Source organism: Chroicocephalus ridibundus, chromosome 1, assembly GCF_963924245.1.
Source record: "Chroicocephalus ridibundus chromosome 1, bChrRid1.1, whole genome shotgun sequence".
Lineage (NCBI taxonomy): Eukaryota > Metazoa > Chordata > Aves > Charadriiformes > Laridae > Chroicocephalus > Chroicocephalus ridibundus.
In genome coordinates, this window is record NC_086284.1 from 122,941,314 (window position 1) to 122,966,926 (window position 25,613).

Sequence of the window (25,613 nt, forward strand, 5' to 3'; positions counted from 1 at the left end):
CTTCAAGAGGAATAGCACCCCATTGCTTCACCTGACAAAGGTATATCCATAGGGATGCTCCAAACCAGGACTTGATTTTGCTGTGCAGAAAGGACAGGGCTAAAGAAGTTAAACCCCCCATGGTTTTATTTATTCATTTCTTTAATCCATTTCATACCCCTTCTGTTTCCACACAGTCCTGTGTTCAAGAGCTGCCCCACGTAGAGCTCTGCTAATTTTCAGGAAAATGCTGTCTAGAAATGAAATGAAGTTCTGCAGCTACTATGCAGTCCTGCTAACAGGTATTTACATGGTTAGCTTTCTGTATGACAGTAGCACATGCAAAACTACAGGGCTATTTTTGCAAGCAAAGTTGAGCACATGATATGAAGATGTGAGCCTTTTGGCATGCTTACACCACAGTGACGAAAACGACTGAGAGAAAAACATCTAGAGCTCTATGCCAGATGGTTTCCTGAGGTAGATTTGTTAAAAGTTAGCATGGACACTTTACCCTATTCTGCAGGCATGCAGAGTACACGTAGTCTTATTTCCCCCCATCTTTGCAAACAAGAAAAATGAAGTCCATTGGACTGACTCAGCACACCACAGAAAAGGACAAGCTTTTCAGACCAAACCCCAGCAAGACAGACTTAAAAGAATTTCTTCAGTGGTGCCTATCTGTTACAAGAGAGTGCTGCAGAAGTTTAACCCCATTTAGTGGAGAACAAATGCTCTGTGGGTCTAAGCCCAGTGGTATCAAGAAGAAAAGATGGGCTGTAATGCTTTGATGGTATTTATGAAGTTAAAAAGGGGAAGCTTAGAAAGGCGGAGAAAAGCCTCAAGTCACCAGTGCCCGGGGAAACACTTCACCAAAGAGCTGAAGCCAAGCACACTGATTACCCTGGTGGAAATTCCAGCTCTTCTGACAACGGGATGCTGCTGCACACTGCTTGTGGGGTCAGGTGGCACACGGAGCTGCAGCAAGGGCTGGGGACTAACCAGCAGAGGGACACCAGCTGACAAAGCAGCAGATGGTCAAGCCAAGTGTATGGAACAGCTGCCTGGATGGGGAGCTCTGCTGCATGAGCCTATGCTGACCCAGTCCTCCTCCAGGCTGGATGGTTGCCAAAGGCACACTGGCACAGAGCTGCTGGCTCCCTCTGGGCTGCAGGGCCCACACAACAGGGCCTTCTCAGCAGAAAGAAAAAAAAAAAAAGTCATTCTGCTGATTTTCTGCACTTTCTGTTCTGTCTCAAATATATGTGCTAAGGCTGTGCAGACTGATGTGCGTGTGGGAGAGCTGATGGAGAACCAGTAGCAGGCAGTTAGCTCTACCAGCCGCAGGAGATGGGGCTCCTTCACACATCTGCTTGTGCCGAGACTGGTGTGTAAGTTCATCTCCTCAAGAGCCCTCAAGACAGCTCACTAAACGTACCTGCAAGGAGTCAAGAGTTGTGACTTACCCCTTGTTATTTAAAGTATTGCCTCCCACCAGAAAGCCCTGACAGTGTGTCAGAAAATAAGCATCTCAGCTGAGTGGTGTTCAACCTCCCCAAACAGGGATAGGTCCAGCTGTGCTTCTGTCAGCCCTCCCAAGGAAGTGACATATGTCTTAACATAGTCAGCTGCATCACTGTGCACTTTGTGCTAGGGGAAGCAGGGGTTGTGACACATCCACTGGTATTTTACTGGGCTGTATCTGTCTCTCTCAACACCTGCAAACTCATAATACGGTGATTTGCACTGGTGATGCTGTGTACGATATGGTCACGTGGAGTCAAAATTCACTCAGATACTCAAACCAGAGACAGACATAGACAACGTGATTCAACACATCAAAATTTGCTTTTACTGCACTTACTTTTCTTCATTCAAAACACAGATGCACACAGGCACACCCACTTTTCAAGATGACAACATATGAATCCAGCACGACCTCTGCTGACAGCAACCCTTCCAAGTGTCTCCTCTCCAGATATAAGAATATTCAAACTCCTTCCTCCAGCAAAATTAACTCCATAAAAACCAAACCCACACATGACAGACTTGTGACTCGCCCCAAGTATAGACTAACCACAAAAAGGAGTTGAAATTTTCATTTAGTGTTTGATTCACTAAATCCTTGTATATCTGAACTGAAATGAAGACGCAGGGATTCCCAGCTCGAATGCTGCAGAGCATGGGACAGTGGAGTCAAAGAATTTAGGGCCCTACTGTCTGGGAACTCATGAAAGCACATGATGACGAGGCTGTACACCAAGTGCCAAGGCCATGCTCATGCTGCACTTTGCTGATCAACACTTTGCTTTCTGTGTCCCTACATGGTACACTTACGAGGAGGCAAGACCCCAGATTTTTTCCCCTTTTTAAGTCAGAGAAAATGCGGTTTCCCACCAATATACATATCCACTGTCTTTCCTTTGATGATTTCCATGTAGGCTGTGTAAGGCTGGGAAGTTCCTCGTGTCTTTGCTTCAGTCTTGGGAGGAACTCAGCAAACTGGCCCTACTCCAGCAAATGCACAGACACATCTTTAATGTTTAGACGTGATGACATTATTCACATGCTTAACTTCCAAGGACATGCCTCTGTGTTGTGCTGGAACAAAGCCAGGGTACTCAACACTTGCCAGGCTTGAATCTTTGATCATAGTGCATACTTCACTTTATATCAAAACAGGCTGGTTTCTTTTAATCAAATGGAGGCTTTGACATTTTGTTTAGCCACATTTATATTTGCAGATTTAAAGATATTTATATTTTTTTAGTCTATCATGTATTAAAACACTTTCTGGTTCTTTTCCCACAGGAGAATTTACACACACTTTTTTCTTACTAATTTGTCTACGTGCTCTATTAATAATTCAGGAACAAAAATCTGAATAGCACCCAATAAAGGCTATGTTAATGTATGACGCTTTTTTCACACCAGCACGGAAGCAAGATAGTTACTTCTCATAAGCAACTCCTACAACATGTTTGTTGTACAAATACAATGAAACAGAGCAAGTGATTTCAAAATATTTGCACCAGTCAATGCAGCAGAGCTGGCAGAGCCTATGTGGGAAAACAGTGCACGTGCACCACAGAGGACAGAAAACACAGCATCGGGGAAGGAGAGGAAATGGCATGGCCAAGCCTTAGGGAAAGATATTAAGCATAAATGAAGCTGGGGGAACTGGAGATGAGGATAGTAATTTTATTATTTTAGACAGATATGGATGGGCAACAAAAATGGAAGAAATTCATGGAGCTACCTAAGTAAGCAGAACCAGAGAGGCTCCTCCATACCACAAGTACGATGTGGGAGAGAACTCCACCGTGGAAGGGCTAAGGAACAGCCTGGGCATGATTTGGATAGTGTGGACAACATGACTACAAAAAAAAAAAAAGGCCCAGGGAAGGAGATTAAGCTATAACCCTGTACTTGCTGTACACTTGAAAATGCCCCTCAGAGTTGTGAGTATATAGGTATGCAGGACCACAACACTGTAACAAGAAAAAGACTTTGGAAAGCTTCCAGCAGGATAGCAGGCAGAGTAAATCCAGGACATAACTTAAAACACTTTCAAAGTTACTTTCAATCTGAAGCAAACAGGAAGCTAGTTAAGATTTCTACAGAAGAAGGGTCAGGTTTTAGGTTAGTATTTCTGAGATCTGGTGCAGAAACAAGCTCTTATGTTCTGACCAGCTGCAGTCTGCAAAGTTCTAGACAGCAGGAAACGGACAAAAGAGCTCTGAGCTGTTGAACATAAAGAGTTCAGGGCCAACTGCAGAATTGCCCTTGCTTTGTCAGCTCTGCTGCATGGCGTCTGGAGCAGGGAAACTGTAATTAAGGGAGACGCCAATTAAAAACAAAACAGCATCATACTGGAATAAGGTAATATGATCAACTGGAGCCAGGAGCTAATGGAATCAAAGCAGACAGGGAAATAAGGGACCAAAGCAATCAAAGACTAGACAGCTGAGTAGCCTTTGTCTAGAAGCATTTCTCTGAGACTGAATGGAGAGAGAAGGCAGCCCAAAACCTTAACTAAGTGATGCACCAGTACCTGTGTCCGGAACATTAAGCTTCTCCTTTCTGTGCTTACATTTGCTGACAATTTTGTAGAATAAGTTCTTTTTCTGAGACTGGAATGAACCTACAGACAACATTAATAACACATACTTTTAATTAGCAGTTTTAAAAAGAGTACAACAGTCACAATATGTACTATACAACCTCCCCTTCCACTAATTACAGGATGCTGTTTCATGGGGAAGCACAAAACCTGACCTTCTGCCAGAATGGATTATGGAGGCCTTCAGCAGGCTGTACTTCAACCCGTCAGCTCCCAATGCTTAACTGCATAGAAAGCATTTTGGAGAATGCTCACAATAAAACAAGGGGTTTGCTTGCTTGTTTAAGCATATGCTGTCTTTTAGACACGTCTGGAGTTTGGCCATATTTGGTTGGAGTGAACTAAACCTTCCTCATAGCAGCCTGGACGGTGCTGTGTTTTAGACCAGTGACCAAAACTATGTTGGTAACACACCAGTGTTTTAGTTACTGCTGAACTGTGTTTCCAGAGCATCTCACTCTGCCACACCAGCGAGTAGGCTGAGGGTATGCAAGAGGTTAGAAGGGGACCTTAGTTGTGACAGTTGACCCACACTGACCAAGAAGTATTTCATACCATATAACATCATGCTCAGCCTTAAAAGTGGGGGGAGAGGCTTTTTTCCAAAGTAGTCATTGCTCAGGGACTAGCTGGGCATCAGTTTGCTGGTGGTTTCGTATCACTTGTTTCTGTATCTCCCCCCCGGCCCCCTTCACTTATGAAACTGTCTTTATCTTGACCCATGAGGTTTTTTCCTTGCTTTTGCCCTTCCAACTCTCTCCCCCATCCCAGTGGCAGAGAGTGAGCGAGCGACAGGGTGGGGACTTACCTACCAGCCAGGGCCAACCCACCACAGGATACAAGAGTCACATTGGCCTTTTTGGTGACCAGAAATGAGTTTATACTAAATGCAGAAGTCCCCAGGAGAGGAAGGTGAAGTTACGCCCAACTCATGGTATCATTCTTAGTTTGACAGCAGAGTCTTTACTAGTAGTAGTCAGAAGACATCTTATGTGACATCAGACCACAAAGTATGCCTCTAGCAAAGGTCATCAAGCAGCTAACCTTTGTCTCACTAATGGAGTAAACAGTGATATTATACCAATATAGACGGAACAGACCAAAGATACAATAGATTCATAGTCTGTACACTGCAAAGCCAATTTTATAGAGTTACTTTCCAGAAACTGCACTTTAAAATCTTATTTCCTAAGATACAGCAGGCAAGCAAGTCTTCAGCTCAGAACAGACCAGTCCAAACAGAAATGAGATGCACTGCAGGGGACAAGATGGCTTATAGCCTAACAAAAGGGCGTCCTTCCATCTGCAGCTGACTTGGAACAGGATTCTATCCACCACAAATATTCGCCTCCTCCACTCCTCCTCCTCCTCAAAAGGAACCAGAAACACACATTGGCTACTGCGACACAACTGCAACCATGCAGTAACACACGATCAAGGTAAGTCTATATCAGGCATCTGCAATTTGCCATCACTGACTGTGATGCAGGGAAAGGAGGAGAAAATTGTGTAGCACATGGAAGGATCTAGTCTTATGAGGGGAAAAATCATTCATAGACACTAGGCTGCTTGAATAATACTTGAAAGTTATTGAAAGCTAAAATTGAGCTAGAAACAGGCATAGAAATTCTGCGATTTTGTACCTGTCGCTTTTGTGTCTCACTGATGCTTGTTTTTTACTACTGAAGAAATCAAAACTTTGGAAAAGATTAATAACGTCCCAAAAATCTAGAATTCAACCAACAAACCAAATAAAGTCCAAGTGAGACATCATCTTAGGCAACATCATCTTGAAATTGAATAGCTTCACAAGAACTTGCATAGAAAATGCCAGAAAGTTCAATAGAAGAGGCCATATTCACTGAAGATGATTCAAGTGTCATTCTACAAATTTTACAACAGCTTCCTGAGTCTCACAGAGTTGCATAAGCAATCTAGGGGCAGTGCAATAAAAATGCAAAACAAGGAATTAAAAAGCTCAGGCAGGCTGAGGGAAAGCCTAAGTGAAAAAAACTGAGCTTTTCTGAAGACTAAGATCAAACACATCAAAAGAGAAAAGCTTCCCCACAACAGTTGCCTAAGATGACAGAGACAGAAGTACATAACTAGATGATTCTTACGACATTATTTTTTAAATTAGCAAATTAGTGATTTTTGCAGGTGCTTGGAATAAGCAACATGTTTCATAGTATCACAGACATCTCCATTTCTACAGCTCAACCTGTACCATATAGACCATTTCAATCAGTATTGTAGACTGTCAGCCAGCACGAGCAACTCTAAGCAGAATAACTGAGATGAAAAACTCACAAAAAGATGACAAGCATTGCATGAAGAAGGAAACCTGTGTCTTTCATCTCTTTTCTACCATCCAAGGCACCTTTGTCATAAGCTTGTATCTGCAACATGAGGGATACTCCAAGGCACATGCCACTCGCATGTAAAATTTTGTTCCCAAACGGAAAAGCCAAGAACATTGACTTCAGTGGGATCAAAAGAGAAGCTGCCTTTTCCTAAGGAAACTTCCAATTTCCTTCCCTTTTAGCTGTTACTCCTGTGAGACAGTGCCCATTGACACTTGAATAGCCTCTGGCCATGAATGCAGTGAAAGAGAAGATGAGCTAATAGCTAAATAGGTCAACATGTCATACTCGGACCTGAGAATGTAACTTCTGATTCCATGAGAAACTTCATCCACACTCCCTGCCAGAAATACTTAGAGTGAACTATGAGGATATGCTCACTGTCCTCTGTGAAAAGCCAAATTACAATCGCTCTCACACACGTCTAGTAATTATACCAAACAGACTATCTAGTGGTTCTTCAAAAACAGCCACATCCCATCCAGCCTTTAGATTAAGGCTTAAGCCAATGAACTGCCGAACATAGGATCTTTACATGGCATATTCAGGTATGAAAACCAGAGCTTTTCTTTTAACACAAATTAACTGAACTAAACCAATATGGAGAAGGCAAACTATAGTCTGGATCAGAGAGGATGCCTGCATGTAGGAAAGGCTGAACAAGGGAGTCTTTCTGAGATCACGTGCTGGTTTTGGATAGAGTGAATAACCCTTTTCAGGCTCTCCCTAGCAGGTGCCCCAGGGACACAGTTTAGGCACGCTCACCCATGCAGGACTTCACAGGATGGCTGGCTGGGCTACACCTGTTTCATGGGGACAGCAGGCAAGTACTCCCAGACTTCGAACAAATGCCATTTGTCAACATTCAATACAGAGAAAATCCCTGAACTGAAAAAACTACCTACCCTAAAAGGCTTGCTGTTAGGCAGTGGACACTGGATGGCATTTCTGATAGAAAGCCGAAAAAGACCTTTTAATGTTAGTTTATTATCATACAGCCACCTGCAAGCGTAAAGTCTTTTTCTCCTGCTTATCTACTGGAAATATTCTACACGGCTCTTCCTTTCCCTAGCATTTCAGCAGTTGCCACAGGATTTAACCACCTGCTAATCCCTGGCTCGTCCATTGTGCTCACTGAGGGCGGTAGGGGTTTCCTCCTGGGAATACTTGCTACAGCCAACGGCAGCTGCTCGGGGAAGCAGCAGGCAAGAAAATGAACCCACCGTACATAATGAACCATAACTGCATTTCCTCCACATTTCTCGGCATATGCCCCCTCTGCTCCCACAAAGTTCCCTATTTTAAAGGGTCTGATCAAATAGAGAACACTTCAACATGACTGTAAGAAAACCAGGACAAACAGATTTCTCTGTGCATTTCTGCACCTCTCAGGAGGAAGATGCTGTATTTTTAGGTCATGATCTTTGGAACATTACGGCATGCAATCTCCAGGCCTTTGAACGCCTTGAACTGAGCTAGCCCCCCGCCCTGCCCCCCCCTCGAGCTAAGACTGAGAGGAATGCCACAAAGAAGCATCCGTTTTAAGCTGATGCTTTATTTCTAGTCCTAGAGGCCACAGACACAAAAAAAATTGTGGACAATCCCTTTCCCAAATAAAAGCACACTATGCATTCCTCTCCTTGCCTTCCTAAAATGAAAGCCTTAGTAAAGCGCTTAGTGTATAAGTGAGCATTTCTTCACAGCACAAGGCAGAAATAATGACTATGCCTGTTGCTCATTTTTGCATACAAGCGGATTAGTGACTCACTGCAGACTGCTGACTTCTGTGTGGTGGGATGTTTTGGCACACATGCCATTGGAAAGAAGAAAAAAAAAAAAAGAAATCAGTCACAGCTCCAGCAAATGTCAGAGCAGGCCATCTGCACAGATTCAGTATAGCTGTATTTTTCAGCCATTTTGTGACATTATTATTGTATATGCATACTCCCAGTTCAAAATGCTTGAGGTAGAATTTGCTGAAGCATTATGGCTTGTTCAGTCCTGCTCACACTAAATAAAGACCCCCATTAATTTCAGTGGGAGCAGAATCTGGACAACTTGGAAAGCTCTGGGGAAAAAAACTGCCTCTCATTTAAGAAAGTTCAAATTTTCCCTTATACATGTCGATTTGAAACAGCTTTCACATTACAGAATTCTTCAAGTGTTTTTATATGAAAAGAACTGGCTGAAGTGAGGACCGGACATGAGAAGCACAACAGCAGGAGTCAGTGGGCACTGACCCACTCATTTTCCGCGTAGGAGTAAAAAACATCCTGACAATCCTGGCTGTTTGGGTTAGGGAGCAGATCAGGCCTCTTGTAGGTATAGCTTAATGACATTTGACAGAAAAATCAATCCGGCACCATTTACTCCAAAAAAAAAAAAACCAAAACCATATTAAGGCATGCAGTGCTAGTTGGGGGGCGGGGGGGAGGAACAACCCCCAGAAACAACAAACAAAAACATTTCTCCATTTTTATTCACCTAACATCCTGGGGAAGTTTTAGTGTGCAGCACTATTTTCCAGATTTTAAATATAATGTAGTAGGCATTGATACATAGACTTCAAAAATTAAGTACTTATCTGAGAACTAAGAATGCCTGGGAAGTTTATGAAGCTGCATGTGCTCATTCAGAAGAAGCAGGGGATGATTTTAAACAAGTGTTTACTAAACCTACCTCTAGTGATCACCTGTTGTTTGGAAACATCCAGAGGTACCAACCAGCAGTAGGCGCTATTTGTGCCGGACATCTTTTCTAATTACCTTGCAGACAGAGCAAAGCAGCAGAAACAACCCCACAGGACGCGGTAATGCAGAGCACAGCAGAGCAAAGTGAAGGTCTCCTACATCCCAACACAATCACACCCATAAGACTACACTGACCCTTCACGGTTCATGCTCATCACATTGCAAGAATAAGATGTTACTTTAGTTTAATTCTGATGGTGTAAAAAAAACACGATAATTCAAAAAAAAAAAACAACACAGAACCATTCGAAACCAAGCTCTACCATTTTGCACAATATGCCATTTTAATTTCCTGCAATACTTGCAGGAGCCTAGTATGCAGACCTGCGTGCTTAACACCTTTGGAGGTCAGTATTCTCTAACCATGTTTGGACTCGTCACAGTTCATAGGCAAGCCAACAACACGACGAGGCTGAATGGCCCGTCAGTACACCACAAATTAAATTGAGGATTCAGCTTAATGAATGTTTGGCTCAGCTGGAACAGTTTCCCTACTAAGCTAGTAAGCTTGCTTGTATGCAATTTGGTTCAGGTCATTTCAAATCCACAACTCGCATCCTAATTTTAAACACCCTAACAAAATAAAACAAATTAAAGTCGACCCATTGCCATGGAATATTTACTTTTAAGCAATCTTTCTTTTCCAAAAGAAAAAAGGTTTGTCAGAAAGTTTTTCAACTACCTCTTGAGCGCTAAACTTCACTCTCCGGGGAGCTGGAATGACTGACACAAGCTGACAGCTTGCCCAGCTAACTTGAGTGAATTCAACATTCGTTCAAATTAGGAGCAGGTATCACTAGCTCCATCTGGATTTAGTTCAGGGCTGCGGTTAGATGTTCGCTACAGAAACAGCAGTGTCACGATCAGATATTCCTGCCCTGGGGCTGCTTGTTGCAACCCCACAGCTCGGTTGTGGAAAAGTTCATGTGACTGTTTACCATCTGCTTCAGTGCGAAGTCAGCCGGCTTAGTTTAAAGAGCCCTTATTGTCAGCTACAGGCAAATGCTCCGCGGCCTCCACTGCAGGGCTGTGGCAAAACTGCTTATATCAGGCTTGTAACCTGCCTGCAGTTATGTTTCTGACCTTCCCTTGAGACATGGACGAATATACTCCAAAGCTTTTTAAGTGATGCAAACAAGGATAAAAATCAAGCTCTCACATATGAACCTAGTCAAAAGCAGAACGCAGTTCTGGGCTACCCGACCTGAGGTAGTATTCTAGCGTGCCATTCCCAAACAACGTAGTAGGTCCTGCGAAATTTTTTAGACACACAGACACCTGAACAGGTAAATACTGTAGAGAGAGATCCAAGGAGCTGCTATTACAACTTTAACTGCGACATCACAGTAGATGAGGGGATCTTATTCCCAACAGATGTCGCTTAATTAACCACTGTGATATCATACTGTAAAGCAATTCATTCATGCTCATTTAAGAACTTCTGTCAAATACATACCATAAAAAAATTGAAAGGCATTTGAAGTCAGAACTCGCTTGGGATTAGCACAAGTCTAATTTTGCAAAAGTGACTGTTCCACATCTAATTATATAAAGACAAAAATCAATACCGAAATTGGCATGCACTACAAAAGGACAGCTGCTCAATCCTGCATACTGTAATGTGATTATTTGTGAAGCATTCAAAAGGCACAGATCTAATCCAGGGTCACCTGGCTAAAATAGCCATATTAGATCTGAAAACCTGTCAGTCAGTGGAACTACCACAGTAGCAGAAAAGGAAACCAGCTTCGCATTGTGAACTATGCACAATGAGGACTCTTTTGAGCATCCTTTTATTTTGTAGGATTACTGGTACATCATCCCTTCATTTTGTGATGCTTCTGTACTGTATGCAAGCATCAGTATTTCTGCCACAGTCTACTTAAAAGTAGTTTTGCGTACCATATTCTCACTTCCCTACAACCTCTATGTCACAGGTTGTTTGTGTATAAAAAGCCAAATGTGTCATGAGGTCCTCTAATTTTTTTTTTTTTTCATTATGTCAGGACATTTTTGCTCTAAACTTATGATAGGAGTTAAAATCTTGACAAAAAATAAAAATGTTTCATTCAGACGTCTCTGGTATCTTACAGTTTAATTCATAGAGCCTAAATTTACAGTGAAATGCAAACCAGCATAAAACTACATTCTAAAAAATGTCAAAATGTAACCTTTTGATCATCTGGCATTTTTTCCACATTTTCTCCTGGGAAAACTTGTCAAATTCACTTAGCTCACAAATATTCATGGCTTTGATAAATTTTCTTGCTATAAGGAATATATTTAATGTACAAACTCTAAGCGGTTCTACTCAGCATGAAAATCAGTAGTCAAGAGTACAGCCCGAAAACTAACCCAGGTGAGAACCAACTAATTTCAGTGCTAGAAAAATGTTTTCTTTCACTTCACACTTTTCACATGTAACAGTAAAGTAAGAAAATATAGATTCCTGAGCTTGTCATTGTGTTGCTTAAGAATGTATTGCACGTGGTAATTTACCTTTGTTGGATTTTGGTTGTTCAGATGAGCCACTTCCAACCTTTCTCTTTTTCCTTGGAACAGCAGAATTTTTCCTGTCAAAGGTAATAGGACTGTATTGAGGGAGGCTGTTGAATTTCTTTTCAAATTCTTCTTCCAACTTTGCTAAGCTAAAGGGGAAACAAAACCAATCAAATCAAATGTAACTCCGTTTCTGGAGAAAAAAATATATTGTTTAGGAATATGTGTGCGTATATACATAGCTATCTAGATAGAGTAAGGGGGAAAGAGATAAGCGCGCACACACTGTAAACACCAAACTAGTATATATTAATCAAACTTTGGGATGAGAATGTACGCTCCAGCTTCTGCATTTGTAACTCAGTACAAACTGATTACATCAGTGGCATATATTAAAATTCGGGGTAAAAAATAAATAATAAAGAAAAAAAAAATCAATGTCACGCTGGTGACATTCAGTTCTGCCGCACGGATTCATACAGATTTGTCTATTCTGTGAGGGGAATTAAAAAGAGCCAATAAAACCAATAAACAAACAAACAAACAAACTTCACATAAAAGTCCTTACACCAGAATGAAAACAGCAACAATTCAAACCAGAAGAAAAATGTCAAACTATTCAATCTTCTGGGGATATTCTAAAACCTGATGCTTTGCGGGGAGAATTAGCTTTGTATTTGTTCTGAGGGATTGTATTTCCTCCCCTCATATTTTATTTGTTGACAGATGAAGAACACCAACTAGCTCATACTTTCATGAAACCCAACATTCCTCATATATCAGCCCAACCCGAATGACTGTAATTAGCTTTACGTACAGCTCAAGAAATTCACAGACGTGGTATTGTTGTTCCTACTAGCCAGATGTAAATAAACCACTCAAACGGGATGGTATGGCATGGCATTTCTGGCTGTAATGACTACGCTGTCTTGTTTAAGCACCCTGTTCCAGCAAATTTTTGCAGCCAGGCAGGAGCACAAGAAGGAATTGTATTTTAATAAAAGGCATTGCGCACAGATAGGCAAGTTATAAATAGCACCATTAATGACAGGGGAACGACATTTTCTACTTGTATTTAATTCTGTTTGCTATGGAAAACCTGAACTTGACAAAAACTGGCATGAACACTGGACCCTGAGCACTGTAGACTTGGAAGTATCACAAGAAACACGACATGTCTCTCTGCTCTCTGAAGTAGCACTTCAAACAAATTGTATTCTTAAAGCTTTGGTACACAGAATGATACTTCATTTTATCTCAGTAATCATTAAATGTTTCAGTAAGCAATCCTCCATCTTAAAATACAGACTTGGCTCTTGGCAGACTGCGTGCATGGTAGGGTTTGTTTGTTGTTTGTTTGGTTTGTTATTTTTTTTGTGCATGTGCATGTTTTGTTTTGGTTTTAAATCACCAAGATATGTGGCATTAATGGTGCTCCGTGCTGCTACCTTTCTCTTCCTTGCGGATGTTCCCTGACAACCACAACACAAGCTGATTTTCTGCTCTGACAGCTGTCATGCAATTCCATCCTCTGCCCCAGCTCCTCTCCCACTGGGGCATATGAGGGGCTGCAGCTCTAATTAGGAAGGACCTACCCTGAAAACAGATGAGCTGCCATCCCGGCTCGTAATTTATAGCTTGTGCAACATGGAGGCAGCGGAGAGTGCTGCTTATCACTGTATCAGCGATTAATTATTTAAAAAAAATAATAAACAAATCATTCACGCTGTCATGAATTTTCAGAGCATCTCACAAGCCTGGTTAAACACATGTAGCTGAGCTGAGGTCTTCATGCCGGACAGCCTGGTCCTGCCAGGAGACACACGCAGGCAGAGCACTGCTGGGCAAAGGCGGGGGGCTGCACGTGGACAAAGCACACCTGACAGGGGCCACGGGGGAAGCGTGGACAACTACTGATGGAGAAAAAGATATAATTCCAAAGCGGTGAGGACCCTCCTCCCTACACACACACAAAATGAGGCTCAAAGATGATGCTGAAGGGGGCAGAAAGAGTTAGGAAGAACAGGTAGAGGTAAAACCAGCTCATCGAGTAGCTAGAAGATCAGGTAGTGCAATGAATAGGGATAATGGATACCTTCTCCAGCACTTACGCTCCACAAATTACTGATTCTGACTTTACAGAGTTCACTGAATAATATTCATTAATGACACGACTGAATCAAGAAGCAATACTGGCAAATATGTATTTTCCCCATCCAGCCAGCTAATGATGGTAGAACAGTATTTGTCAAATGAATTAATTATTTACACAATTTTCCTAGCTACTTTGAATAAATAATTTGTAACTACAATTTTTTTTTTTTTTGGGCTAGGAGATGCATTCAGTTTTCACACCATTAGGTGTGAAAAGCTTTTAATCTTTCAATTTAAATTTAAAAAATACTTACAAATCTTATATACAATGCACTAAAAATACAAGAAGCATTCCATTAGTTTTTCTTGACTATTCCAAGCAATCAAGACTTGGGAGATTTTCATCAATTTAATGTCTTTATAGCAAAGTGAGCTGCAGCTAAATTTCACATAGACTCTGTTATAAAAAAGGCTACCGCAAGCCTCCACAAAACACACACATTACAATTTTAAACATGGAGTGTGGAAAATCTAGTTTTTAAAATTCCTTTTCACCCTCTGAATTCAGATAATTGGAAGTCTTCAAGAATTTGCAAGTACATATGAATGGCTAAGCAGATTTAACACCTATGCCTGCAGTTAAATAAATCTGTAAAACTCTGACAAAAATTGTTATTCATATACTAGAAAAGTAATCCTTTCTAAATTTTAATGCATTTGTAATTGTTAATTATTCTTCTGATATATTTAATTTCTTCACGGTGTACATAAACAGTTTAAATATAGAATCACAGAATCATTTAGGTTGGAAAAGACCCTTGGGATCATTGAGTCCAACCATCAACCCCACTCTACAAAGTTCTCCCCTACACCATATCCCTTAACGCAACATCTAAACGACTCTTAAACACATCCAGGGATGGTGACTCCACCACCTCCCTGGGCAGCCTATTCCAGTGTCTGACCACTCTTTCTGTGAAGAATTTTTCCCTAATGTCCAGCCTAAACCTACCCTGCTGCAGCTTGAACCCATTCCCTCTTGTTCTATCACTAATTACCTGTGAGAAGAGACCAGCACCAACCTCTCTACAATGTCTCTACAAAGGAAAAATGATATATTTGTTATAGTTATTTGCCAGTATTAGAACATTGTTTACTCTTCCTCTGTAAGCAATCCCACCAAGCAGGCAAAGATTCTTTCTAGTCTAGTTCTGTTTATGATGACTGAACACCTACATAGCACTTTCAATACTGCTTGCAAAGTGCTCTGAAAATACAAGTAAACCTCTTCACCACCTCTTGAGCAGGTAAATATTGCGCGCTTTTTTTTTTTTTTAGAAGTGAGCAAATAATGTCAATTCAGATCTGTTTACAGTAGTGTAAAACAGGAAAGATCTCAAAGGAATTACTTGGGTATATAAACAACAAGTATCTAGAGCATGACTCAGCCCAGCAGGGTTTGTAATTTTCAGGAATTCTGTCTAACTGTCATTATTTGGGTGTTGGATGCAGTTCACTAGCTGCAATGAGGAGGACTCACTCTTAAGCTACCATGCAGACTTAACTAAAACTTTGCACAGTGTTAAGCCGCAACTTACCCAAAAACAAACTCTTCCTTTGGCTTAGGCTTTTTCAGTTTCTTGTTCCCACTTGTGCCACATTGGGAAAAAGCCCAGTTTTCTTCATTCCAGCATCCTTCATGATCAGAGGAGTTGCCTTTTCCTGAGCTTCTTTTTCCTGGGATGAAGGCAGAAAATTGTTTCTCATCTTAAGAAAAACGTGCCGAAACAAAGTGGCCTCAGAAGGAACTTGTGCACCCATTTAGTACTGCAACTTTATGATGCTTGACCTTCTTGAAGGGGTTACAAAACATTTATTTATTTATTTTAAAGTGGATAATGATGATATTGGCAACTATTTCCTGTCATCCTGTTCCCCCACCCCCCAAAGTCAGAATCTCTCAAGGCATAAAGGAAGAGAAAGATATGAGTAGATTTACAGTAATAAAGTAATAAACTTCCCCAATTTTAAAACATCTTTTTCTTTTCTGACTGTTCTAATTACACATATGAATCTACTAATCAGAAAAATACATTTCAAGACATCTCACAGAAAGCTTCCAGAAATTATCTCAAATTTATCCTTCCACAAGGTGAAGGGTTCTCGCTCACCACCTGCAGCCAAACTAACAACCAACGCAAAAGCACACCACGCTTGCCTCTTGTAGGACTGAGAACTATGCTCACAACCACTAGAGCTGTTTATACAGAAACAAGCTAATTGTTCAGGGTTACATACAACACAAGTCCTGCCTACATCTGTCAGCAGGCTGACAAATTACCCAACAAAGCCTTCAGTCAAAAAGCTGAATCTCAGCTCATAAGAGACAAAAAGGGAGAGGTTAAGAGTTGGTGAGGTGAGTACTAACACAGAGGGTAAGACTTGAGAAGACCTCCGTCCCCTCCACCTGCCTCCAGCATCTCAGGTGACCAGACACAGCATTCCAATCACACACTGCTCAAACTCCAGCTTAAACATGGACTTTTCCTTTTCCTCCCACTCCAGGAAGGCTTTTACAGTTCATGCTGTAAATGAAACACTCAAAGCCACCCACCTCTGTCCACATTAGCGCGCAGAGACGTGAGCATGCCCTCTGACACCAGAGTTTTATATAGAGCACCTTTGCAAGATCTCTCCGATTTCCTGGAGCCACAGGTTTCTATTTTTTTAACACAGTCACTGTCCTCAGTTTTGACCTGTCCTGGTAAGCTTTGGGGTACCACCTCCTCTGTTGGGGTCAGTGGTTCCACTTTAATGTTATCAGAAGCCTCACAGGGTACTTCCTTGCTGGCTGCAAGACTAAGGAAATCGGGAGGCTTTGATTCTTTGGTGGTCTCCAGGGGTTTCTCCTTTGATGTTTTCTTCTCTTTCGATTTCACTTTTTTCTTTGGTGATTTTGTATCCAACACGCTTCCCTTCACATTTGAGACAGGGCGGGGTTTTTTGTGGGGGGTTTCTGCGAGTCTCTCAGCACCCCAGTCCCCCTTTGCAACGGCTTCAATTGTATACATTACACTTTCAATGTCCGATTCGGAGGACTGCCTCTTTTTACAAGGTTTCTTGGGAGTGGATTTTTCGTTTGTGTGCCGGTCCAACTTATTTTTTTTCTTTTTCTTCTTTATTTTTTCTGGCTTTAGCCCGAGGATATTCATGTCAGCCATTGAAAGTTCTGGAGAACAGCACAAGTGATCCTTCGTGTTATCATGTCTCTCAAAAGGACTGCTCTCCATTGCAAGACTAGTAAAATCTCTGCATTTTGCAGTTTCTGATTCCTCAGCTTTTGTCTCATCCCAGTTTTGCACTTTCTCTGTCTCCGATTGTTCTACTTTTACTTTACAGGAGTCTTTTATTGTTGTTTTCTCCAGTTCTTCTCGTTCCATTTCCTCTGAAACTTCCCTTCCCACGTCTTCCGGTGCTTCCACTTTTGTTTTCCCAGGTTCTTTCACTTTTACTCCTTCTGAAGCAAGGCACATCTAAAACGAGTTTAAAAATAGTCCCATTAAACAAACATCTCACCCATTAACGTTACTTACCTATATTAACAGAAGCATTACAGAGCGAATCCCTCTGGCATCTTAGTTCAGGAAAGCAAACTATGCTACAGGACAGTACTGAAAAACATGCTGAAGCCCTACTGAAACTGATGCGACGTGATGACGGCTAAGTGCTAGAATAAGGCTGGCGGGTTCTACTGCTCTAATGGAAGAAGACTCCAACTGATGTCAGTGGTGTTTCCATGATCCTTTAAATGCCTTTTATATAATCTGGAAACCCACTGCTAGATTGATTTTCAGAATACCCTAAATGCAACGGAACAATACAGTATCTCTAACTATTGCCACAGACAAGTTACCTGAAACCTCACATTCATACCCCCTTCAACTCCCAAATGTCCCTATATACAACTCTTTCCTCCATTTTCCAAATGGCCCTGAAATGGGGGGGAAGGGGGAAAGTCAATTTAATCTCAGTAATGGAGATTATTTTCTTTTACTTGAATGTGCAAAATAATTTGGAAGGTAGTAAAAAAACCTTCTGAATCTTTCTTCTCACGTCACAGACTTATTTTGCAAAGAATTGCAAAGCAACAGTGGTTGCCATGGTTATCATCTCCTGGAGATAACATTAATGGAAACCAAAACCCTCTTACTGTCTGAGGAACAGCAATATTAAAAAAAAAAAAAGCTGTAAAGAGGTCCTCAATCTGCGATGTTTCTGCAGCACTGACTTAGGAGATCTTCTTGGTTTTGGATCACCTGTAAACCACATTGGCACTGTGACAAAGCGTAGTCCCCTTCACACCACCACACAATTGTCCTTGGGAAGACATGATTTCTTCTTCTTACTTTCCCTCTCAAAGCCTCCAAGCTGAATTTCTGCTGCTATTTTGTTTTTAAAACAGAAGCCAAACAAACAGCCACCTGGAGCAAAACCAGGTGGAAGAGGCTTGCTTTGAACCAGACCTCAGGAGCTTCCCTATCCTGCAGTTCAGCCCACAGGCCATGTGGTCAGTATGGATGTACCCTCCAGATCAATGGGCTGTCTTTAGCTTAATTTTAGATTTCTCAAATTGGCAAAGCATTTTTTCCTTGTAATCTAAAAATACCTCTTACACCAATATACGTATGAGCATAACACCAGTGACAGAATAGTTTGAAGGTTTCCAAAATTCTCACTGCACAGGGCAGAAACTCCTGATCTGGCTTAGGTCAAGCTAGTCTGAGCACTGGAAACACCAGAGCTTGGGAAGCACAGCATCTATCAGGAGGCAGTTAAATTATGCAGAGGAGAACCCCACAACTATGTTGAAGTGGGTTCTTGGTACCAAGGTACTTCTGTGACTTCTTTACTGCACTGCAATGTAAACACAGCCTGTGATTTTCAAATGCTAAAGATCAATCTTTAGAATACAACTCTTTGGACAGTAATTACACTTTGTCAATTAAACACACACACACCCCTGAAAATGTTTTTTTTTTTTTTTTTTTTGTTTTTTTTTTTTGGTTTTTTTTTTTTGTTTTTTCTTTATACCTTTGCTGCTTCTGCAGTAACCAATAGTACAGAGGGCTATGGATGTGGCCACAAAAAAATTTTGTTAGCTCTAAATAAACTTGCAATTCGCAGTCTTTAAGATTGGGAAAGCTTAGGAAAAAAAAAAAAGCTTAGAAACAAAAGAAATACAACATTTCAATAAGATGCCACTGGTTTTAAATGTTCCAAGAAGGAGGATCTGCTGAGTATCACAGCAGAGTTTCTATATAAGTTATTGACCTGTTTATTCCCCACTTCAAAAAACAGCAGGCATGAAAAGCAAAAATAAATGAAAGCGACTAATGACCTTTAACTGGTACTTGTATGGCAATGCCCTGATCTGAGTAACAGACTAGTCCAGCCCTCTCTCACAACTCCTTGCGCTCGCACTCCCACAACCCCCAACCAAACCAGTCAAACCCCCAAACCCTAAAACAAGGAATTGAAACAATCTCAATGGTGACTGGAAAGTCCCTTTGCCACCAGGCACTGGCACTTCTCAGCTGCAGCACACACTCTTAGAAACCTCCAAGTGACGGCCAGTCTGGGGACACCTTGACTTGTGGCACCCAAGCCACGATAATTTACGCTTCTATAAGCAACACTGTAATTAGAACTGTAGCACTGTTCTGCCTTCCAGACTTCGGCAATTAACATAATTAACTTCTCCACCCCACTGCACCTGTGGTAATTAGTCACCAGTATTTTAATATTACCTCTGCCAGCTGAAACAATGCTGATGTTCCACACTGTTTTGTTAAATCAGAAGGACCTGAATGGGATGTACTTGAAGAAATCTAAAGAACAAACAGAGGGGGAGAAAAAAGAAAACCATTATTTTACCAGCACAATTCTTTTATGTTTACCACACAGCTTTTGAATGGGTTATTTCCTCCCTCTTCCAAAAACTCATTCATAAGATTATATACTGAAAAAGAAGTGCAGACCTGTGCACGCTGTTATAAATAAAACCCTGCTCCGGCATTGCTCCGGTGGATAATACCACTGGACACCAAAAGCTTTTTCCAGATTTGGGGATCTTCTTGTTGGGACTCCCTTTGAAGAGCAGGAGGAACTGAAGCACATGCTCTCTCGCACATAAACAGTCTCCAGCAGCTCAGCACCAATCTACACCAGCGTGCAACCCAGCTGGTGGTGTTTTTGAAGGCTTAGTTAGACATTTGATTGCAAAATCACTTCATTTTCATAGCTTAAGAAAGTTACTCCTGTCAGGCGTTGGTGTCCTATAGGACTCACATAAAAAAGATGCTACAAAACCAAAGTGAAGTAGGAGCCCTCAAGCCTTTCGTAACCTTTACCACCCCTCAAGAGTACGGGAGGCTATCTGGCAAGCAGGCAGCTGTTTATTCTCCAGAATCTTTTTCCTGTATCAAGCCATGATCCTTTTCAATACTTTAGAGTGTTTTGTGTCAGTTTTGAGTTAGGTGCCAAGAATCTTTTCTAAAGATTCTAAATCTTATCTTTTTCTAAACAAATTAAAAGCATCGGTCTCAGGATTTGCCATTAGTATGGAGAAGAAAATGTTCCATTTTTAAGGACTTATTCCATCATCTCTGATCAGGCTTGCAGGTTTCTTATACTTGCAGGTTTCTTATACTTGCTTCCTTAGAAAGAGATGGAGCTCTAGGGACTGAGGAACTAAAGTGTTTACAACCTTTTAGGTCCCCCTATCCCCCCAAACTCAGATTTCATTGCTTTCAACCAACACAGGCCCGCAAAGTTGATTTTGCAGAAATCAACCCTTCATTACTGTGAAGGAAATAAACAAAAAAGGTTATCAATGCTATATCCCTATGTCTCCTGGAAGCTGTAGCTCTTCACAGTATCTCCCAAGCTCTGACCATTACAGCTCAAGTCTCCAAACACCGCTTACAGCCAGGCATTGTTAGCCCTCTGTGGCAAAAGTGGCCTCTTGTTGTCTTCTGGAGGTGACATGCACCCCCACCACTGCCTCTCTTCACTCTCCTGCCTCCGCACTGAAGGCTAAAGACAAAGCATGCATTTAGGCACAGCAAGAGACTCAGCAGAGTCAATCAGGAACAGCCTCTGAAGGTTTCAGACTGCAGAGCAGCTGCTCCAACCATTTTTAGAAACTTAGAAATTCTTGGAATTTTTTAGAAAATAATTTAACACACTTCTGCATTTTATTTTATCACCATCTGTGAAATATCAAAAAGGAATGGGTGTTTGTGGAGAGGAGAAGATAAAATTGGTTAATCAACATAGCAGACAGGTGAAGGAGGAGCAGAGCAATGTGGTGTGCAGAAGCAGACAAGCTCCAACACACCAGACCCCTCCTGCCTTGCCAGTAGCATGGAGACAGCAGTTCAGTCCCCTCCAGTGCACAGCATCTGCAGTTTGGAGTTAACAGCAGCATGGCACAGATGTCTGCAACATCAACTTGCAAACCTAAGACACCCTCGAGTTGATAATGAATGCCGTTTATTTGGGATGCTCCAAATCAGGTCCTGAACTGTTATCGGTCTCTTCTCCCAAGTATCAGGCGACAGGACAAGAGGAAATGGCTTCAAGTTGCGCCAGGGGAGGTTTAGACTGGATATTAGGAAAAATTTTTACACTGAAAGGGTTATTAAGCATTCGAAAAGGCTGCCCAGGGAAGTGGTCAAGGCACCATCCCTGGAGGTATTTAAAAGATGGGTAGACATAGTACTTAAGAGATATAGTGATTAGTGATGGCTTTTGTCAGAGTTAGGTTGATGGTTGGACTAGATGATCTGAAAGGTCCCTTCCAACCTAGGCAATTTTCTGATTCTATAAAACTTAAGCTGGAATTCTCAGATTTTATTTATCCCATTTCAATCTAACATTACAGAGGTCTTCAAAACTGGAAAAAAAAAAATCAATAGCACCAATGCCCCACAAGAGCTAGAGACAAGGAGGATGTTCTTAGCACATCTGCCATGCTTTTCTCAGTTTGAATCAGAGCCTTTAACATTCATTTTGTACAGTAAATTAGGCTTGTAAGAATCCATTTGAGCAAGCACTGAGAGAGATAGCACAGAAACCTGTCCAACATGCAAACGTCATCCTGCCAGACTTAGCTTCACTTCTTCTGCCAACTGCAGTACAAACTCCGCACTCCTGTGGACAAGCACCTGTCCTTCCCTCAAATCAGGGCTTCACAAGCTTCACAGTCACATCGCAACTTTTAACACTGACTTCCAAGACTCAGGCTGCACTCAACAACAGCTTTATGCCGGAGCAGCACTACTCAAAGCCTACTGCTGTCCCTGACAAAATACTACCAGCCTTTCTGCTGTCTCTGGGCTGCAACAGTCAAATGCCATTATGAATCACTGATCAGAGTTAGGTGTAATCACTCTTGCAAAGGTACTGCTGACAACGTAGCAACCACCCACAAATTCTACTACTGCCAGGGACTGCCTGTAAAATAAGGCAGGTTTTCTTCCACTCCTATAAGTTCCTATAAAGTCAGATAGATAGTAGCATTACTATCCATGGAACAAGGCACAAAATACTTCTCTTTCCGTGCTTCCAATCTCTGTCTTTTTTTCCCTGAGAGGGATTAACCTCACCAGCAAGAATATATGCTAGATGCCCCTAGATGGAATCTAGAGAACCATTTTCCTCACTGAAATAGGACATGATTTTGAAAAATAAACAACAAACAAAAACCCAAGCAAAAAAACATGTACAAGGTACAAGTAAGGTGCTAGCACTCTCCCTTATTTACCTGGAATACAGCATGTATCTTCATCTTTCAATCATCAAGAAGAATAATATTTGCACACCAAACCTCAAAGGTTTTTGAGTGATTCATCGATATCAAAGAGGAGACCTCTACAAGGTTATATTTAAGATTCACAGAGAATTTCTAGGAAAACCTGACCTAGTATTCTTGTTTACTGCTGACAGAGGCCAATTTCAGAACTTAATACACTGCTTCAGCTTCCAACTCTTCATAAAGATTCCTGATGATCTCAAAGTCTACTTTTCTCTTCTTATTCTTGGTCCCCGATTCAGCAATGCATCTTCCAGTCCTTATAACTGAAGCTTTACATTTTGAATCCTGGTACCCAGCTCCTCATTAAGAAGAATGCTGTTGTCTTTTGTCTTTGCTATTGTCCTGAGCATTGCATTTATTATAGTTACAAGGCTATTTTTTCAAAAAAGAAGTGTAACTTCTGTGTGGTATCCAAGAAATTATCCAAACTAACAAGTGTATAAAGAAAAGCTAGGTCCCTGGGGCCACTGCAACTGCCTAATTCTCTTGCTATTCCATTATTTACTAATTTATGCTTCTTGAAACATGAAATCTGATACTAGAGTAAACCTTATGCAATTCATACTTTTTTGGGGAAAAGATACACACATCTTCCCATTGTGACACTAATGGGTATAACTTTACCTCTGCCAACTGGAAGAGTGCCGACTTCCCACACTGCTTTACTGGCTCAGGACTTGACAACTGGGAAGTATTTGATGAGATCTAGGTTTTAAATGAACAGAGGAGAAAAATATTTCAGTGGCACACAGAAAAGACAGAAACGAAGAGAAAAAAAGAACGAAAAAATTGAGGAGTTAGTTAAATCAGTTACTTTTAGATCTTTCTGCCAGAAGGCCCTACTTCAGATAGGCAATCCCATCCAAGAAACAATTAACAGGCACTTAGAAGTCAGCAGGATACAAGCAAATGCAGAATTTCTTCCGTAGATTAGGCTGATGGATTCTCTTCTACATTTGTATTCTCCACAGCTAATATTCTATCGTGCCGTGTGCTTTACGTGACTAAGTGAACAAGACATTACCTGTTGCTTAAAAACATAAACTGGTCAAGGAAATAAAATTCTCCTGGAAAGCCTGGGCAGTGTTTCCCATTTGGTTATATATAGAAAAGGACTGCTTGTCCTCACAGGCACTGCTTGTTTCACTTTAATTTAGTTAGAAAAAAAGAAACAAGACCTTACATTTGGAGATCAAATCTAGCCTTCTAAATAGATATTGGTGTGCCAGCACCAACGCTGAGTAAGTAACTACCAGGGCACTTCAGGGAATTGGTTTTGCAGCCACATTTTTTCTGACCTGCTTCCAAGTGCAGCATTATGAGTTCACCAACGCAAGAGTTAATAATTTTTATTCTGGCATGGCATTACTTGGTTAGTATTTGACCTGGAAACCTTGAAAAGCCCTAAGATTAGGGGCAAGACCACCGGTGTTTCCATGGCATCTACCTCATCGCAAAAGTCACACTTATGACCATGATCTTTCAGATGCAAAAATTATTGTCTTAGCCTTTCTCTTTATATTTAATGTCTTTCTTTTGAACTAGATTATTTGAAGAGTTTACTTTCCAATTGTCAAGGAGATTCATTACAACACACACATTCCCCCCCCAACATGGAACATCCATTTTACTGCAATCTATTTAAAATATGGGCAATAATACTTGAATATACATTAATAGCAATTCTTAATATTAAACTAAAATAATTCAAAATCCTCGTTTTGCTTTGAGACAGTTCAGGGAAGCTGCTCAGAACCACAGTGGGTAAGTGATCTTGTACACTGCACTTTGTAGGAAGAGGGCCTCAACTTTTTATTTCTACTGTAATAATTTCTCAGCTTTTAATGATTTTTTCAGTACAGTATGAATGGCATAAAAGGGACAGAAAAACACCCACACACTGAAGTATAACCTGAGAACATGCAGACACATCTTGCCTCCTGATGCATAATGTGAGGAAAGAAGAAAGAGTCTCATTTTGACGATGGAACGGGTGCTCCTAACAAAACGCAAGTGAGATCCTTATACTAAGAGAAAGAGAGGAAGCCAACATCTCACTTCAGCAAAAAGATTCTCTTCATAGTCAAGAAAACAAACTACAAGAGACATAAACCTTGAACTCATTCTGTCAAAGTTGCTGGCCAAACATCAGAAGAGGATGGCTGATCAATCAGCTCTCAGTGAGGTTACAGATCTCATTCCCTGTCTCTTAGCATCATCTTCCAGTTTTAATTAGAATAATTGGAACCTGGACTACTACAACCACAAATAGCCCCTTCTTATGTAGAGGTTTAACTTGGGGATCATTAGGATCAAGTTATCTTGTATTACAATGCAGGTCAGCATTTTAGCTACTATATTACATTCTAGTTTGCATAAGAAGCACATGCCACGATACCGCTTTTTCATTTCTCCTCCTAGAACAGGCATTTCACTTCAACACAGATATTTAATAATTTCAGTATATAGGCAAAGAGCAAATATATTAATCTGTTTTACATAAAGGCTTTACCTGGGAAGGTTACAGCTTTACCTAAGGGAAAGCTGGAAGAGAAGATACTGACTAGCTCTCACACTCCAGTTTCAAGGCATTTTGACCTAAAGTCCTGGATTCAAACCTTCTATTCAGCACAGAAATAAACAGAAAGGGTTGCCTGCAAGCCAGCTCAAAGTGAGTATGTAAGAATGCAGCAGGGACAAAATCATCCTCAAGCATGCATTTTTCTTAACTCATAGTAACCTGCTGGACCGGCAAAGAAAATTGCACCTTGTTGCATGCTGCATGCAATTCTTTTTTTTTTTTTATTAAATTACCTAGAGGAAAAACTTCAGAAAAGCAGCTGAAAGTGAAGAGTTTGTGGGTTTTGGCTTCATTTTGTGTTTAAGATGGGTAAACCAGCAATTTTATTGCTTTCACTCTCAGGAAG

At 41.1% G+C, this 25,613-nt stretch overlaps 1 protein-coding gene across 27 annotated transcripts in view; it reads right to left on the bottom strand.

Annotated features, from left to right (window-relative positions):
- BBX (BBX high mobility group box domain containing) overlaps positions 1-25,613 on the bottom strand; it is a 166,645-nt gene that overhangs the window by 27,003 nt on the left and 114,029 nt on the right. For 21 of the 27 annotated variants that reach the window (XM_063349568.1, XM_063349504.1, XM_063349515.1 and 18 more), the window contains 6 exons: positions 23,311-23,391; positions 19,616-19,696; positions 16,423-17,341; positions 15,407-15,545; positions 11,715-11,863; positions 4,034-4,123 (listed from right to left, as the gene is read on the bottom strand). In XM_063349568.1, the coding sequence (XP_063205638.1) occupies positions 4,034-4,123; positions 11,715-11,863; positions 15,407-15,545; positions 16,423-17,341; positions 19,616-19,696; positions 23,311-23,391 (1,459 nt within the window). The remainder of the gene's footprint in view (positions 1-4,033; positions 4,124-11,714; positions 11,864-15,406; positions 15,546-16,422; positions 17,342-19,615; positions 19,697-23,310; positions 23,392-25,613) is intronic. The other 6 variants (XM_063349420.1, XM_063349444.1, XM_063349605.1 and 3 more) reach the window with 4 other exon arrangements.